Source organism: Macaca thibetana, chromosome 5 (assembly GCF_024542745.1).
Source record: "Macaca thibetana thibetana isolate TM-01 chromosome 5, ASM2454274v1, whole genome shotgun sequence".
In the NCBI taxonomy this organism is placed as follows: Eukaryota; Metazoa; Chordata; class Mammalia; order Primates; family Cercopithecidae; genus Macaca; species Macaca thibetana.
The window spans coordinates 181,396,594-181,411,523 of record NC_065582.1 but is presented as its reverse complement, the minus strand read 5'-3'; the positions used below and the strand labels follow the sequence as shown (position 1 = coordinate 181,411,523).

Below are 14,930 nucleotides of genomic sequence, written 5' to 3'. Positions count from 1 at the left end.
GCTCATCTCCCGTGGGTGTGGTGGTCGGGGTGGGGCCTCCTCTCAGGGGCCTGCACAGAGCTGGCCATGGACAGCCTCCTGCAGGTGTGTCATGGGAGCTGCTGCAGGCTCCACCTCACCCACGCAGGGTCTGCTCAGAAAGGTGGAAACGAGAGCTGGGAATGGGGCGTCCGGCCGTGCTGGCAGCATGGAAAGCAAAGCAGCTTCCCTGTAGACTGCACTGCATCCTGACAGGGGATCCCTCTCTGGAGAGCAGCTGCTCTCGCGTTCCCTGGTTAATTCTGCACGTGCTTGTTATGCACTTACTCTGCAGTTCGGGGCCAGCGGCCGGCATGACCGAGACCCCGTGCCTGCCCTCGTGGGACTTTGCAGTCTAGACCAGCAGACACAAAAACATCCCAAGGCCTCAGTCTTAGGGCAGCGGGAATTCTGCAAAGCAGTGATCCTGGCTGGTGAGGTAGAGCATGACTGGTGACTACCTTGCAAGGGTCTTGGCCTTTGAATTGAGGTCTCAGTGAAAGGCAGGGGCAGCCATGGGTATGTCCGATGGACGGGTGTCTCAGGAGGAGGAGGAGGCAACAGGGCCCAGCCTGTGCGGAGCTCATCTCGATGCGAGCGTGCATCGTGTTCCCCTGCTGTGAATGACCGGAGGTGAGCGCCAGAGGCCTGGTGGAATGGGGTGTGCTACTTGTTTTGATGATTCATATTTTTAAAAATGTTCCTCATGGAAAAAGGCCACTCTGGTTGCTCTGTGGAAACGGAGGTGAGAGGCGGTTGGGACAGGTGAGACGGGCTGCCCTGCGCCCCTACACAGAAGCACCGGGCAGAGCTCTGCGTGTTCTACAGGGCACTCCTAAAGGCTCCCTCGGCTCCGGCTCCCTGGGTGCAGGCAGGGACAGAGCAAGGATTCAAACCCAAGCCTGTGGGACTGCAAAGCTCTGAATCTTTTGTTACTGCTCCTGGATGCTTCCTGCCCAGTGGTCTGGGTGAGATGTGACAGAAAGAGCCGGGCTGGAGCTGCCCCCACCTCCATGCCACCCATGTCCCTGTCAAATGCCTTCCTCCCACCACAGCCCCCATCTGTCAAGCCGCATATCACAGAGAACGGTTTGAAGCCGCAGCGACGCCTCCATCTCCCCGTCGCCTCACTCAGCGGTATTTAGTGAACGTCTTTGCTTTGCTACCAAAGCACCTATTTGTGCAGAAGAGAAGGGCCGAGAGGGGTCCCAATGCACTGTCCCGGTGGGCCAGGTAGAAACTAACCCCTCCCTGACACCCGAGACTGGAAGAGCAGGCCCACCCTCCGGAGCGAGACATCAGCTCCCGCCAGGCTGCCGGAGGTTGATCCTGGTCCCTCCTCCTGCCGGCCGTGGAACCTACAGCAAGTCCCTCAGCCTTCCTGCCTCGGTTTCCTCATCTGCAGCACAGGGATGATAATTGTATCCCCTTCATAAGGTTTCCGTAGGGTGGACTGAGTTCAGCGCGTAAAGCACTTAGTGCAGCACTTGGCGCCAAATCAGTGCTCAGCTCAGCAGCCGCAGAGTTTGGGCAGGAACCGCTCTCGAGGTGCGGCACACTCAGCTGGGCGGATAGAGCAGGGATTTGGAGATGGAGGAGGCTCTTGGCTTTGCATTCAGGAGACCAGAATGCGAGGGTCCCCAGGGGTTCTGGGAGGCCCCTGGATCCTCGGGAGGAGGGAGCCCATGCAGGGGACAGGCGCACGTGGAGGACGCGTTCCGGCCTTCAGGACCGACGCCATGGATGTGATAGCAGCCCCCGAGCGTGTGCCCTTGTCAGTCTCCAGCCCTGCGGGCTACTTGTTCACACGGCAAAGAACACACAGCCATGGCCGAAGCCCGTGTGGTGCCTGGGCCGGGCCAGTTTCCCGGTGCCTTCCGCCGCCAGCAGCGTCAGCATCGTCATCAGGACGCGCCCGCGTCACTGCTTGGTTTCCCGTGGGCCCTGCGCTGGGTTATAGCTTCTGACGGTAACTAACCGTGCAGACCTCAGCCTGCCTGTTTGGGTGCCAGTAGGAAATGGGGACACGTTTGATGAACTATTTCTGATGTTTGCAAGTCACCTTTTTTTTTTTTTTTTAAACGGAGTCTCGCTCTGTCGCCCAGGCTGGAGTGCAGTGTCGCGATCTCGGCTCCCTACAAGCTCCGCCTCCCGGGTTCCCGCCATTCTCCTGCCTCAGCCTCCCAAGTAGCTGGGACTACAGGCGTCCGCCACCTCGCCCGGCTAATTTTTTGTATTTTTTAGTAGAGATGGGGTTTCACCCTGTTAGGCAAGATGGTCTCAATATCTTGACCTCGTGATCCGCCCGCCTCGGCCTCCTAAAGTGCTGGGATTACAGGCGTGAGCCACCGCACCCAGCCGCAAGTCATTTTCTAAGCTTCCCAAATGTTGCCACAGGAAGAACTAGAAAATGACCTAATCATTGTAGTAACTTCAACCCAACCAAAACCTTTTTCCTAAAACCATCGCTCCCTATATTAATAAAATGAAAACATAGAAGGCGCAGCCAGCTTCTCCATGTGCCCATCACGCTCTGCTCTTCCCTCCCCTTCCCCTGAGACTGAAAGCAAAAGCAGTTTTACAGTCTCTCCATCATCGGGAGAGACACCAAAGTCATCTGCTTTTCCTGCAACTGCCCTAATGTTTACAAGATGCAACGAAGTGAAAACGTTTTCCAGAGTAACAAAGGCAAATGACTTTCTCTTGTGGAAAGTGGTGTGGGAGCGAGATCACCATTATCCCTCACGCCGCAGGGAAGCTTGTGGATTCTGCCAGCCCCGTCGTCTCAAGGGCATTTGGTCACAGATCCCAGGGCTCAGGGCTGACTGCAGCCTGCGTCATGTGGATCTTTGGTAAAAGCTGTGTAAGTGATGTGGGGCCCTCAGGCTCTGCAGGATTGAAGAGACACAAGCCTCTTCCAAGGTTGTGCTCTCCTGTGAGGAAGGGTGGAGGATTTGCCAAGCCCATGGCTGGTCCTTCAGGGGTTCCTATTCTGACTTGGGTAGGGAAGGCCGGGTTTTCTGTTGAGTTCCTCTGATTTTTGCACAGGCACGTGTGCTGGGCTGAGTGTCACAGCCCTGTGCCTTGGGGCCTGTGCTGTTGCTCCCTGCGACGGTCCCTGTTCTCCTTTAGCGGGCTGGTGTGCATTCGTAGTAAGCAGTTGCAGTGTTCACTACCCGGACACGTGTGTATGTGTGGACTGCAAGGTCACAGAATGTAGGCCAGAGGTCACATGGGGCCATGTGTGGTGGAGTCACGTGGGGTGAGCGGTGAGGTCACGTGGAGTGCATGGCGAGGTCATGTGAGGTGAGCAGTGGGGTCACGGATGAGCGGTGGAGTCACGTGGGGTGAGTGGTGAGGTCACGTGGAGTGCATGGTGAGGTCATGTGAGGTGAGCAGTGGGGTTCATGGTGCAGACGGTGTTTCCAGAGGATGGGAGCACAGGCTTTTGGGTCAGCACTGCCCCCCGCTGTGACCTTGAGCTAGGCTTTAATCTCTCTGAGCCTGTTTTCCTCCTGCAAGACAGTGGAGAGGGAATGCGGTCACCTCGTGCTGCCTGGCAGGTGCCAGGCCATGGTGCCCTCGGTGGGGGGCTGCTGTGTGTGGGGGGCCACTGTCCTGAACACTTCATTGGAAACAACAGACACAGGTGCAGGTGAGGTCTGCCTTGGTGGGTCAAGGAATGTTTCCCACAAAGCCGGCACCTGAGGGTGTCTTGGAGGGTCTGTGCGTTGTGCTTTTGGGAAGCACCGGCCGTTCAGGAGCACCAGAGCGGTGGGCATGGTCAGACCCGGGCCCGTGATCTGGCTGAGGAGTTGGGGCCGCCGTCCAGGCCTTGCTTTCCAGGGCTTGCCTGGGTCAGAATCCGAGTTAGGAGTGTCCGATGCTGACGCAGCGGGGACTGGACTCAGAGACAGGAGAGGAAACTGAGACCCGAAAGGCAGGCAGTGCATGCGAAGAGCTCTCCATGGGGTCAAGGACGGAGTCCCAGCTGCGGAGGGGGCAGGTTGAGGGGCAGTCATTGGGTGCACAGGGCAGCTGGGGGCACCCTCAAGAGTCTGTCTGGTGTGTGGCACATGGAAAGGCTGTGGTGACCCAGGATTCTGGGAGAGTCTTAAGGACAGAGGTTGCTGACGCTGGGCGTTTCCTTGGGCCGCCAGCAGCCATATTCCAAGCAAGAGAATTCGCTGCCCGTCAGTGCCCGTTTTCCACGTACTTTGTTTCAGCGATACTGTTTCACTTCCAGATTAACTCTGGAAATGACACACATGGCACCCACCTTTCGTTTGCTGTCATCTGCTTTTTGGGGGATCTTCTCCCCTGCATGTGAACACATCAGACTGACATGCTTTATTTTTTAATGAAAAACCAAGAACCAAAAGCAGAGTGTAAGGAAAAACACGGTGCAAACATAACTCATTTCTCAAGCGTTCGTCTCACTTGCAGCCCACAGCACGGTCTAACTGGCCGTCGACGGGAAGCCTCATGGGTTAATTCTGGTTGCAGAGATAGATTGGAAAACTCGGGTAACTGCCGTGAAGTGTCCACCACAGAGGGACACCTCCCGGGGCAGTGTTTGGGAACGGCCAGGACAGGCTGGGAGGGAAGCCCAGCTACGGCTGATGCGTGGTGGGACACGGGGGCCTCTGGTGTGGTCAGAAGGAATTTGCACAAGCGGTTTCTGGCCAGACCGTTTCCTTGGTTTTGTTGCTATGTAAATAAGTCATGGAAAGCACAACTGCACAGCGTCCACCTTTCCTTGCTGTTCGTGACCATCTGCCCTGCCGGGGAGAGCTTGGGATGTGGCAGAGCCTTTAGGAACAGGCGGTGGTCATGAGGGCCTCCCCTCAGCATTGGTTGCAAAATGGACCTGAATTTTCCTGTAATGTCCTGAAGGGTAGCATGTGAGGCTCAAGGATGAGCCCTGGGCAGCCTGCCAGCAGCAGAGGGCCACGGCCTGGGCACCAAAGATAGCAGACAGTGACTCTTTCGGTGCAGAGGCGGAAACCCCAAGGCAGGATGGGGCAGGGCTGCCCCGCTCCCTCTGCGGGGGAGTCCTCCTGCCCAGGCTCCTGGCAGCTCCAGGAGTCCTTGGCTGCGGCTGCATCATGCTGGCCTTTGCCTCCTCTGTGACTTTGCCGTCTCTGCATCTTGTAAGGACACGTGTCATTGGACTTAGAGTCCACCCTAGTCCAGGAGTCCCTGATGACCTCCCTCAGTACCTCAACGTCATGACATCTGCAAAGACCCTCTTCCCAACAAAGGTCATATTCACAGCCGTGGGAGTCAGTTGGGGCCACCATTCAACGCCTCATGCCTGGCAGGACTTGGCAAGGGGAGCCTTGGCTCCCTGAAGATGCCTGTATGGAGGAAACCTCCACCCAGCCCTGCCTGCGCCCCGCCTGCGGGGTCAGCGGCACCTGCCTTTCCTTCCCGCTGGGGAGCTGAGACCTCCGGCCGCCGCCTGATGTCTGAGCCTGGGGAACGGCCTGCTCTGGTTTATGACTCAGTTCCTCTCAGTTATGCTGTGAGGGTGAATGGATGTAACAGCCGAAAGCAGTCGGGTGTGCTGTGGCAGGAACCGCGACGTTGGGTGTTTTCTTCCCAGTGACCTGGGCTGTGTGACATAGAAGGAAATCCCAAGGGCCCCTGAGTTCAGCCTTTGGGCTCAGACTCGGCGTGGCTGACCCCATTCTCCTGCCTGGGATCTCTGAGCAAGACCGGCTGCCAGGCAGAAGGCCCCCTGCAGCCTGGAGGCACCTCGTGTCCGGGCGCCAGGCCCTCTGTGCCTGGGCAGGGAGTGGGTGTGAGCGTGGCCTCCATGTGCGGCTGGTCCGCAGCTCTCCCCTACATGCTCGCCATGTGCCTGGGCCCATGTCCTCATCAGCGGGGTGGTAGCAGTACAGCCTGGTGGGGTCTCAGGACCATGCCTGCTCCATAGGGAGTACTGTGGGAGGCCAGCTCTGGCCACGCTGTAGGGGGCCCTGCAGATGTGGGCACCACTGCCGGGGGAAGGGGAGGATGAAGAGGGGGCTCCAGCTGTCCTGCCTGACACCCCACCTTGGGGCCTCCCTGTCTGCTGCATCTGCTCCCTCCTGCCCTTTTGAATCTTGTGGGGGGGCCCCCCAGGGTACGAGGCCTCAGGTACCCCCTCCCCCACCATGTCAGTCCCCAGTTCCACCCAGTCCTCCAGCAGGCAGTGAGGTCCAAGGGCCAGGCAGGGAGAGGTGAACGAAAGCACCCCTTCCTCTCGCCACCAGCGGGCAGTTGTCCTGCTGCCCATGCAGTCCTGGCCGCTGCTGCGGGGACAGCACCACGCTTCACACAGACCGAGCCTGGTGCGTGCGAGAACGTGCGGCCGTCGCACTCGAGGGCCCACTCTAGCGGCGGCACCGTGCCCCTGTGGCCTCCAGGCTGCTGGAACAGTGTAGAACTCCGGACAGCCCCAGGCTGAGCCAGGAAGTGCCTCCAGCCAGAGGGGCCCTGGGCAGATGCCGTCCCTGTGCCTCAGTTTCCCTACCTATAAAATCAGACCCACCCCATACGCCTGCTTGTCACGAAGATGACGCCATACCTGCAGGATGCTGGCAGTGCCTTGTCCCTGGGGGTGAGTCGTGACAAATGCTGGGTTCTCTATTGTTACTTTTTCTCCTTCTGTTTCTCGTTCCGAAGTCGCCCTGGCAGCATACAAGTGGCTGGTTTGCTACCTGCTCCGAGAGACTTATCAAAAATTAAACCAAGAGAAAAGATCAGGAAGCAGTGACTTTGAAGCAAGGAATAACTGCCAGGTAGGTATTTGTTTTCAAAATTCCCTTTTGTATTATTTGCTCTTAATTCCCCAGTTGTTGTATCCCTGGCAGTTCAGGCCCCAGACCCCGAGCTCCCGTGACCTTGGGCAGATGACTTGATGACTTTGCTGCTTGCTCAACTCCTCTGTAACACAGGGATGGCGGCACCTGTCTTGCTGGGCTGGGGAGGTCATGGATGTTACATTTACCATTCCTGACGGTTCCCAGCCCGTAAACCAGAGCAGTGAAGCGCTGGGTTGTGAGAGCCTTGGATGCACAGACGGGCAGGGACACCACTGCGGACACTCAGAGTGCTCCCTCCTGACTCATGGGAGTGACGCCAGCGCCCTGCTTGCTTGCTCTTGCCTTCCCGAGGGGCTGGGGTGGCAATGGTGAGTGGATCGTCATTGGCCTTGGAAAGTGCTTTGGTTCTCACACCTGGACAGGGCTGTCTTTTGTGTTCTGGGAAGCCACAGGGAAAAAACAGCCTGTTATAAAACGCCTTGTCATGCCAGGAACCTGGTTCCGTGTGATTCCAGCCCTGTCCCGGCTGTCTGCCCTAGAGCAGAGCCCAGCCCCTCCCCTGTCTAGGGGGCAGCTGTTGGGGGCAGTGGGGCTCCCGGATGTGTCTGTGGGTGCCGTGAGCACTCTTGGCTGGAGTGCGCCAGCGCTAACCATAGCTATGGGGAGACTCAGGCCATGAGTGTTGTGCAGGGAGGCCATGGATACGGAGAGAGCTGCTGTCGCCCCTTCTCCCTAGTGTCAGTTCATGAAGTTATGAGTCAGCTTCAATAACGAAGCCGCTGTGGGGACCCAGGTCCACGTCTGCCTGTCTCTGGGAAGGCCTGGCACCGCACAGCCTGCTGCTGGGGGGCAGCCGCGCCCCTCAGGCCGGCAGCTCTAGAACCTGCTGCACACACCTGCCCTGGGATGAGGAGAGAAGGCGGGAAGGATGGGCTCCTGCCGAGCTCAAAGAGACCCGGATTGGACCGGGCGCAGTGGCTCATGCCTGTAATCCCAGCATTTTTGGAGGCCAAGACAGGTGGATCACAAGGTCAGGAGATCAAGACCATCCTGGCTAATACAGTGAAACCCGGTGTCTACTAAGAATACAAAAAATTCGCCAGGCATGATGGCAGGCGCCTGTAGTCCCAGCTACTTGGGAGGCTGAGGCAGGAAGAACTGCTTGAACATGGGAGGCAGAGGTTGCAGTAAGCCGAGATCACACCACTGCACTCTAGCGTGACAGAGCAAGATTCCATCTCAAAAAAAAAGAAAAAAAAAGAAAAAAAGAAACCCAGATTGAATTTATAGCTGAAAAGAAATGAAGTCAGCAGGTGGCCAGGGTCAGTAGAACTTGTAGTTTAGGGCCATGGTGACCGAAAATAGGAGACTTGAAGTGACCCAGAACAGGCTGCCTTCTGTACCCACCCTGGCTGATAACACGGCAGGTTGGGTCATTCAGAAACCGATGGATGCCTGTCAGCTTCCACCGCTCCCTCCTCTGCAGGCCACATCCTCGTGTTAAGGTGGAATAGGCTGCTGCACTGGCTCGTGTCTGTAATGCCAGCGCATTAGGCAGGCTGAGGCAGGAAGATCGCTTGAGCCCAGGAGGTTGAGGCTGCAGTGGGCCACGATCACATCACTGCACTCCAGCGTGGGCAACAGAGCAAGACCCTGTCTCAGAAAAGAAAAAAAGAATTTTTTTAATGGAATGGAGATTCTCCAATGAGTTATGAAACAAGACCCCCAGAAACGGAGGGCACAAAAGGACCCCATTCCTAACAACACCTGTGTCTCTTAGAACTGCCTGGTAGGTCCTTAGCACCCCCTTCCAGCCCCGGCCTATGCTGGGGCCACAGCCTGTGTGACCCCACAACACCCCGAGTGTGTGGCTCAGCTGCTGAGAAACCACTTACCTTCAGCTTTTCCTTCGAGAACTTGGTGACAGAATTTCAGGGAGTCCTGCGGCAGAGGCCAGGAGGGGTCCTGGGTTCTGAGTCCGGCTGAGACGGTGACCCTGGGCCGAGCTGTGGAGCTGACAGACACCCACAGACACCAGCCACAAGGCCTTGGAGGGAAAGCAGTTGCCAGGGTGGGGCTTCGTGCTCCAGACCTGCTCTGGGTCGCAGAGCTTTCAAGAGCAGGGGACGTTTGTGACAGCTGAGAGCCCTTGGGGCCCTGGGCTGGATGCTAAGGGGCCCATGGGAGATGCAGCCCCTTCCCCTGCAATACGGCATGAGAAGAAAGCCTCAGCCTAGACCAGCCTTTTCAGGAAGATGGGAGCCAGAAGCTGTTAAAAAATAAAACCATCGGATTTGGCTGCATGAAGGTTCAGCATTTCTGCATTGCAAAAGATGCTCCGAACAAAATCAGAAGACACACAGCAGACTGGGGAAGCCCACGTGGCATGTCGCTGACAGAGAACACCCCCAGGAAGGAAGGAACTCCTTCAGATAGATGCCCGCCTGGTCGGAAACCAGCCCTAGCAGCCGCTGACCTGGAGCCAGGGCCAGGAGCTGCAGGTCAAAGCCATACTTCCGCAGGCATCAGGCTGGGCTCGGGCAGCAGCACCGTTCGTGGAGAGGGTGACGGCTGTGTCCTTTGAGAAGGTTACTGGCATTTTTGTTAGAAGTGTGCCTACTCTTTGACCTGGTGGGTAAAATTGATTAACTTTTAAACATTTTCTGGCTCTTGCCAATAACCGCTATCTACCATTTACCCACCGTAAGCCAGGCATGCGCAGAAAGGTCTTTAACAATGCATTTCTCTCATTTTTCGGCTGAGTGACACCTTCACGTGTTCAACAGCCAGTAGATATAAAAGATGGGTGGTGGCGTCCCCGCACCCTGCCTCGAGCCTGGGACTAAAAAGATGGGTGGTGGCGTCCCCACAGCCTGCCTCCAGTCTGGGAATAAAAAGATGGGTGGTGGCGTCCCCACAGCCTGCCTCCAACCTGGGACTAAAAAGATAGGTGGTGGCGTCCCCGAAGCCTGCCTCCAGCCTGGGAGTAAAAAGGTGGGTGGTGGCGTCCCCGCAGCCTGCCTCCAGCCTGGGAGTAAAAAGGTGGGTGGTGGCGTCCCCGCAGCCTGCCTCCAGCCTGGGAGTAAAAAGGTGGGTGGTGGCGTCCCCGCAGCCTGCCTCCAGCCTGGGAGTAAAAAGGTGGGTGGTGGCGTCCCCGCAGCCTGCCTCCAGTCTGGGAGTAAAAAGGTGGGTGGTGGCGTCCCCGCAGCCTGCCTCCAACCTGGGACTAAAAAGATAGGTGGTGGCGTCCCCGCAGCCTGCCTCCAACCTGGGACTAAAAAGATGGGTGGTGGCGTCCCCGCAGCCTGCCTCCAGTCTGGGAATAAAAAGGTGGGTGGTGGCGTCCCCGCAGCCTGCCTTCACCCTGGGATCGACCCCTGTCACAAGGGCTCCAGGTTCCCTTCAGGAATTTGCACATCAGAAGGCGGACAAGGACGAGGACATTTGTTCTCCCTGAGCCACATGCTGGATTCTGTATCTGGGTCGTTTCATGTTGTCTACTTTGGGAGTGAAGGAAGTTGAGGCCAAGAGAAATGCCCAAGGTCCCCCAGCTCGCCTGTGCCAGGGCCAGGATTGCACCCAGGCCAGCTGTCACAGAGCCCAGCCCTTTCCCCAGGCTGCGTGGCTGCTCTCTGAATTTGGACCATTTGGGGTTTGGTTTTTTGCCTGAACTATATCCATTGCCTCTTAAAATGTACTTCAGAAATCAGAGTGTACCAGACTGGGACCCTCCCCTCTCTCTGTGCTGAAGATTTCCTGGGTGTCCGGGTTTACTGCTGTAAAGGGACAGCTGACCATAGCTGCATGGAGCCTGAGAAGTGCCTGTCCCAGTCCTAGCTGGGGACAGTTTGGCAGCTCTGGAGGGGCAGCTGAGGTGGTCCAGAAGATCCCCGTAGAGCACAGTCCAGCCCCTGCCCTGTCTGGGGGCAGCTGGTGGGGGCAGTGGGACTCCCAGATGTGTCTGTGGGTGCCGTGAGCACTCTTGGCTGGAGTGCGCCAGCCCTAACCGTAGCTATGGGGACACTTTGGCCATGGGGAGGGACTGCACCTGAGACATTACTGTCCCCCCGGGTCTCCGGAGTTCATACCACGTGGGATGCTTCCTGGGCCCCAGCCCACGTTGGTTAATGTTGTGGTCAGCTCTGCTGGTTGCCATGGCAGACACTGTTTAGGGAGCCCATCGTCGGAGCCTGTGTCCCCCCAGTGACTGCTGGCCTTATGTGGACCTTTCCTGGAACAACAGCGCAGTGTCATGCAGGCAAATCCTGGGGACCGAGATGCCGTCGAGCACAATAGAGCTGCCATCGCAGGCGCTTCCTGTGAGAGGGCTGCCCTGACCCCAGCAGCACCACACGGGAGACAACACTGAGGCTTGTATGACGCCTTTTGCTCTCTTGCACAGCTGCAGAGCCGAGTGACTCTGTGTTTCAAAACTCACTGGCACTCGGGACGCATTATTTGACAGCAGCAAGGTTCCAGAGGGGGCTGTCTTTCTGGCCCCCACGGCCTGTCTGGCCTGTGCCATCGCTGTATCACGCTGTGTCACTTTCATGGCAAAACACACTGAAGCGGCGTGGCGACTGCAGGTGAGGGGGAGAGTGGTGCGGGGCACAGGGCTCAGACTCAGATTCGGTTCTGAGGACCGCCTCTCTGTGCCCGGGCCCTGCTGGGATTGGCTGGGATTGGGGTTCGCAGAGGACCCATGGCGAGAGGAGAGGCCCTTGTGGTGTGGGAGCACGTTTTGGGGTGTGGGCGGATTCAATGGAATTGCCGTGTTCTCGTGGACGCAGGAGCAGCTTGCGGGGGTGCAGGTGCCGTCGCCTGCTTGTTTCATGGAAGGTGAAAGGAGGAGGGGCTGAGGCCTGGAGCTGCAGCACCACGCCTGGCAGCTCCCCCAGAGGCCTGTATTATCAGCCTCCTGCCAGAGGCCTCGGGTGGGAGCCTGAGGGCTGCCCCACCTCACTTGGCAGGGCTCTGGGAATTCTGGGTGCTAGTCCTAGCTGGGGTCTGTCGTGCAGTCCCCACGGCCCCAGTGCAAGTCCAGATCCCGCCAAAACCAAGGCCCAGAGCTATGGCACGTGTGAGATCAGGAGAGGGCAGGAAGCCCCAAGGCCCCGGGCTGGCACACTCCATGCTCAGAGAGCAGGGAGCAGGACAGGCCTTCCTGGCACTCTCCTGAGTGGCACACTCAGGAGGGGGACGGCCCACCCATGAGTGTGCAGGACCCAGCGGGGGTCTTGGGACGGGACCAGTCAGGCTGGCATGAAGCAGAACGGGAAAGCAGCTACTCCCGGTTTCTGTTTTCCCGAGGCTCCTGATCCCAACAGGGCCCTGGAGGACACTGGCTTTGTGACTGGAGACCCTGCTGCCGTGTGCTTCGCCCTGCTGTGTTCTGGGAAGATTTGGGGCAGCAGCATAGGCCAGGCATGCAGCCGGGTCCTCCTGCAGCAGTCGGTCCCCCATACCCTGTATTTCATCGCTTGGCTGGATTTTTTTTAATTTTAAAAATGGCACCTGCTCATCCTAACAAGTCAAGCAATGCGTGTGTTGTTTTCCTAATTTAAAATATCTGGTGAGATGATAAATGGGAGACAGGGAAAGAAAGGCTAATAAGTGAAGTTGATGATTATCAGCAAATGTTTTTGATATTATAGCAGATGCTGGCAAGGCTGTGGAGAAAAGTGACATGGATACACGGTTGGTGGGAACGCAGATTAGTTCAGCCACTGTGGAGGGCAGCTTGGCGATTTCTCAGAGCTAAGAGTTGCCCTTCCCCTCGACCCAGCGATCCCATTACTGGGTACATACCCCAAAGAAAAGCAGTCATCCTGCCAGCTGGACACATGTACCTGTACGTCCATCGCAGCACTATTCACAATAACAAAACTGTAGAATCAACCCGGGTGCCCCACAGCGGTGGACTGGATAAAGAAAATGGGGTACATAGACACCACGGGATACCGTGCAGCCATCACTACCAACAGTCATGGCTTTTGCAGCAACATGGATGCAGCTACAAGCCGTTATCCTCAGCAAACTAACGCAGCAACGGAAAACCAAATGCTGCATGTTCGCACGTATAAGTGGGAGCTAAACATTGGGCACTCATGGACATAAAGATGGGAGCAGCAGAGCCTGCGGGGGACGTACAGCATGGAGAGAAAGGAGAGAAGCGTACTTTGGAGGCTTTGGAGGAGGGGGTGGCTGTTCCTTTGGAGAAGCGAAGTCAATTCTGAGCTCAGGGAGGAGCTTGACAAGCCCCTTCTCCAGCTCCTCTGTCTTCCTGTGTGGAAGAAGCCAGGTCCTGGGCCCTCGGGGGCCTCCCGGTGGGCGCCCACACTGTAGCCGCAGAGCATCCCGAAGCCTGCCCCAGGCCCGGTGTGCAATGACCGTGCCTCTCCCAGTCCCAGATGGGAGCTGAGCTGAGATTGAGGCCTTGGAGGGCGTCGGTGGAGCCAGAGCACTCCCAGCTCCATCTTCACATAGGCCTTTTCCATCGTGTTCTAGAAACGTCTTATGCTGCACGGCGTCTGTGTGCTGCCTCACCTCATGTTACTGTCCTAGGACTTGCACGGGAATGCAGACCCGCGTTCGTGTTTCCTGAGAACTTCCTCCACCGGGAATCTGGGCGGGGCTGGGACTTTCATGGTCCTTATGATGCCGTCCTGTGTTCCAGGTGTCCCACGGCCGTCCCTTGGCGCTGGCCTTCCTGGAGCTCACCGTGGTGCAGAGGTTCCACGAGCACGTGCACCAGCCCTGCGTGCCGCCCTCACTGCGGGCCGTGCTGGGGCGGCTCAGTGCTCTGTACGCCCTTTGGTCCCTGAGCCGCCACGCGGCCCTGCTCTACCGAGGTGAGGCTTCTGACTGCGGGCTTGCTGTCCTCCCCAGAGTCAGGGCCCCGCTGTTGTATCTAGGAAGCTGCTTCCTGCACCATTGTCCTCCTTCCACAGGACTTACTGAACATGGCGGAGAGCGCTGTGGACAGATGAGGAGCCCACTTCCATAGTGAGAGGCATATGGGGCAGAACAGTGTCAGGGTGGTGCCAAGAGACCCAATTTTCCTTTCACTTGGGGTTCGGTTCAGAGAGCACTTCCAGAAGGCCCCCTCGTGCCAGGCAGCCTGCCGGGCTCTGCGGAGAGCAGAAGCCCACCCCCTAGGTCCCATAAGGCACAGAGAGACACGAGCCAGGAGTGTCTAGACTTGGGAACCCTGGAAGACTTCCTGGAGGACGGGGTGCTGGGGCTGATTCCTGGAGGATTGGTGGGAATGGGGTAAACCAAAGTTTGTCAACCTTTTGTTGGTTGTTGCCCCCAGCAAGTCTTTTTAGGTGGTTCTTCCCAATGGCTGGCACCCATGCATCTTTGGTACTAGGATATACCGCGTATCCATTCATGTCCTGCATCTCTGGGCTTGTGAAGAATAAGATCCTCCCCACCCCAAGAGCCAGCGTTTACCCCCTGGAAGGTGGTGCTGACCCCGTGGAGGCCTTGACCATGCCCAGGTGCACCAAGGAAGGGACACGAGTGTCTGCCAGAGAGGGCGGGCACAGGGCAGGAGCCCCACTGCTACCTGAGAAAAACCCTAAGTGATAAGACACAGTTCTCGCCAGCAAAAATCATAGCAAACGCAGATCCTGCCACAGATGCGCTCCCGAACGCACAAGGCCACGGCCTTGGACCTCTTAGGGCCCCACCAGAAACCACAGCGGCTGGAGGCGACACCAAGAGCCAAGTCCCCCTGCAGCCTCTGAGTCCCTGCAGGCGACACCAAGGGCCAAGTCCCCCTGCAGCCTCTGAGTCCCTGCAGGCGACACCAAGGGCCAAGTCCCCCTGCAGCCTCTGAGTCCCTGCAGGCGACACCAAGGGCCAAGTCCCCCTGCAGCCTCTGAGTCCCTGCAGGCGCCCATCACCCCCCTCCCGACTCCCCTGGGTGGTCCCAGGTACCCCCTCGCCCCTGCGCCCCCTGCCATGCACCCCTGCTTCGCTCTGCCCAGGAGCCCCTTCCTTGCTTCCTCCCGAGGGAGGAACCCACCCAGCCTCCCTGAGCCCCAGCAGGTGTGAGCCCAGTGGCCACCCGTCACCTCTGAGCCTGGGACCTTG

The 14,930-nt window shown here is 57.9% G+C and overlaps 1 protein-coding gene across 5 annotated transcripts in view; it reads left to right on the top strand.

Annotated features, from left to right (window-relative positions):
• Nucleotides 1-14,930, top strand: part of ACOX3 (acyl-CoA oxidase 3, pristanoyl) — a 76,193-nt gene that overhangs the window by 42,052 nt on the left and 19,211 nt on the right. For 4 of the 5 annotated variants that reach the window (XM_050792113.1, XM_050792112.1, XM_050792110.1 and 1 more), the window contains exons 14-15: nt 6,691-6,806; nt 13,507-13,681. In XM_050792113.1, coding sequence (XP_050648070.1) covers nt 6,691-6,806; nt 13,507-13,681 — 291 coding nt within the window. Of the gene's footprint in view, nt 1-1,073; nt 1,935-6,690; nt 6,807-13,506; nt 13,682-14,930 lie in introns of those variants that run through there. The other variant, XM_050792115.1, reaches the window with a different exon arrangement.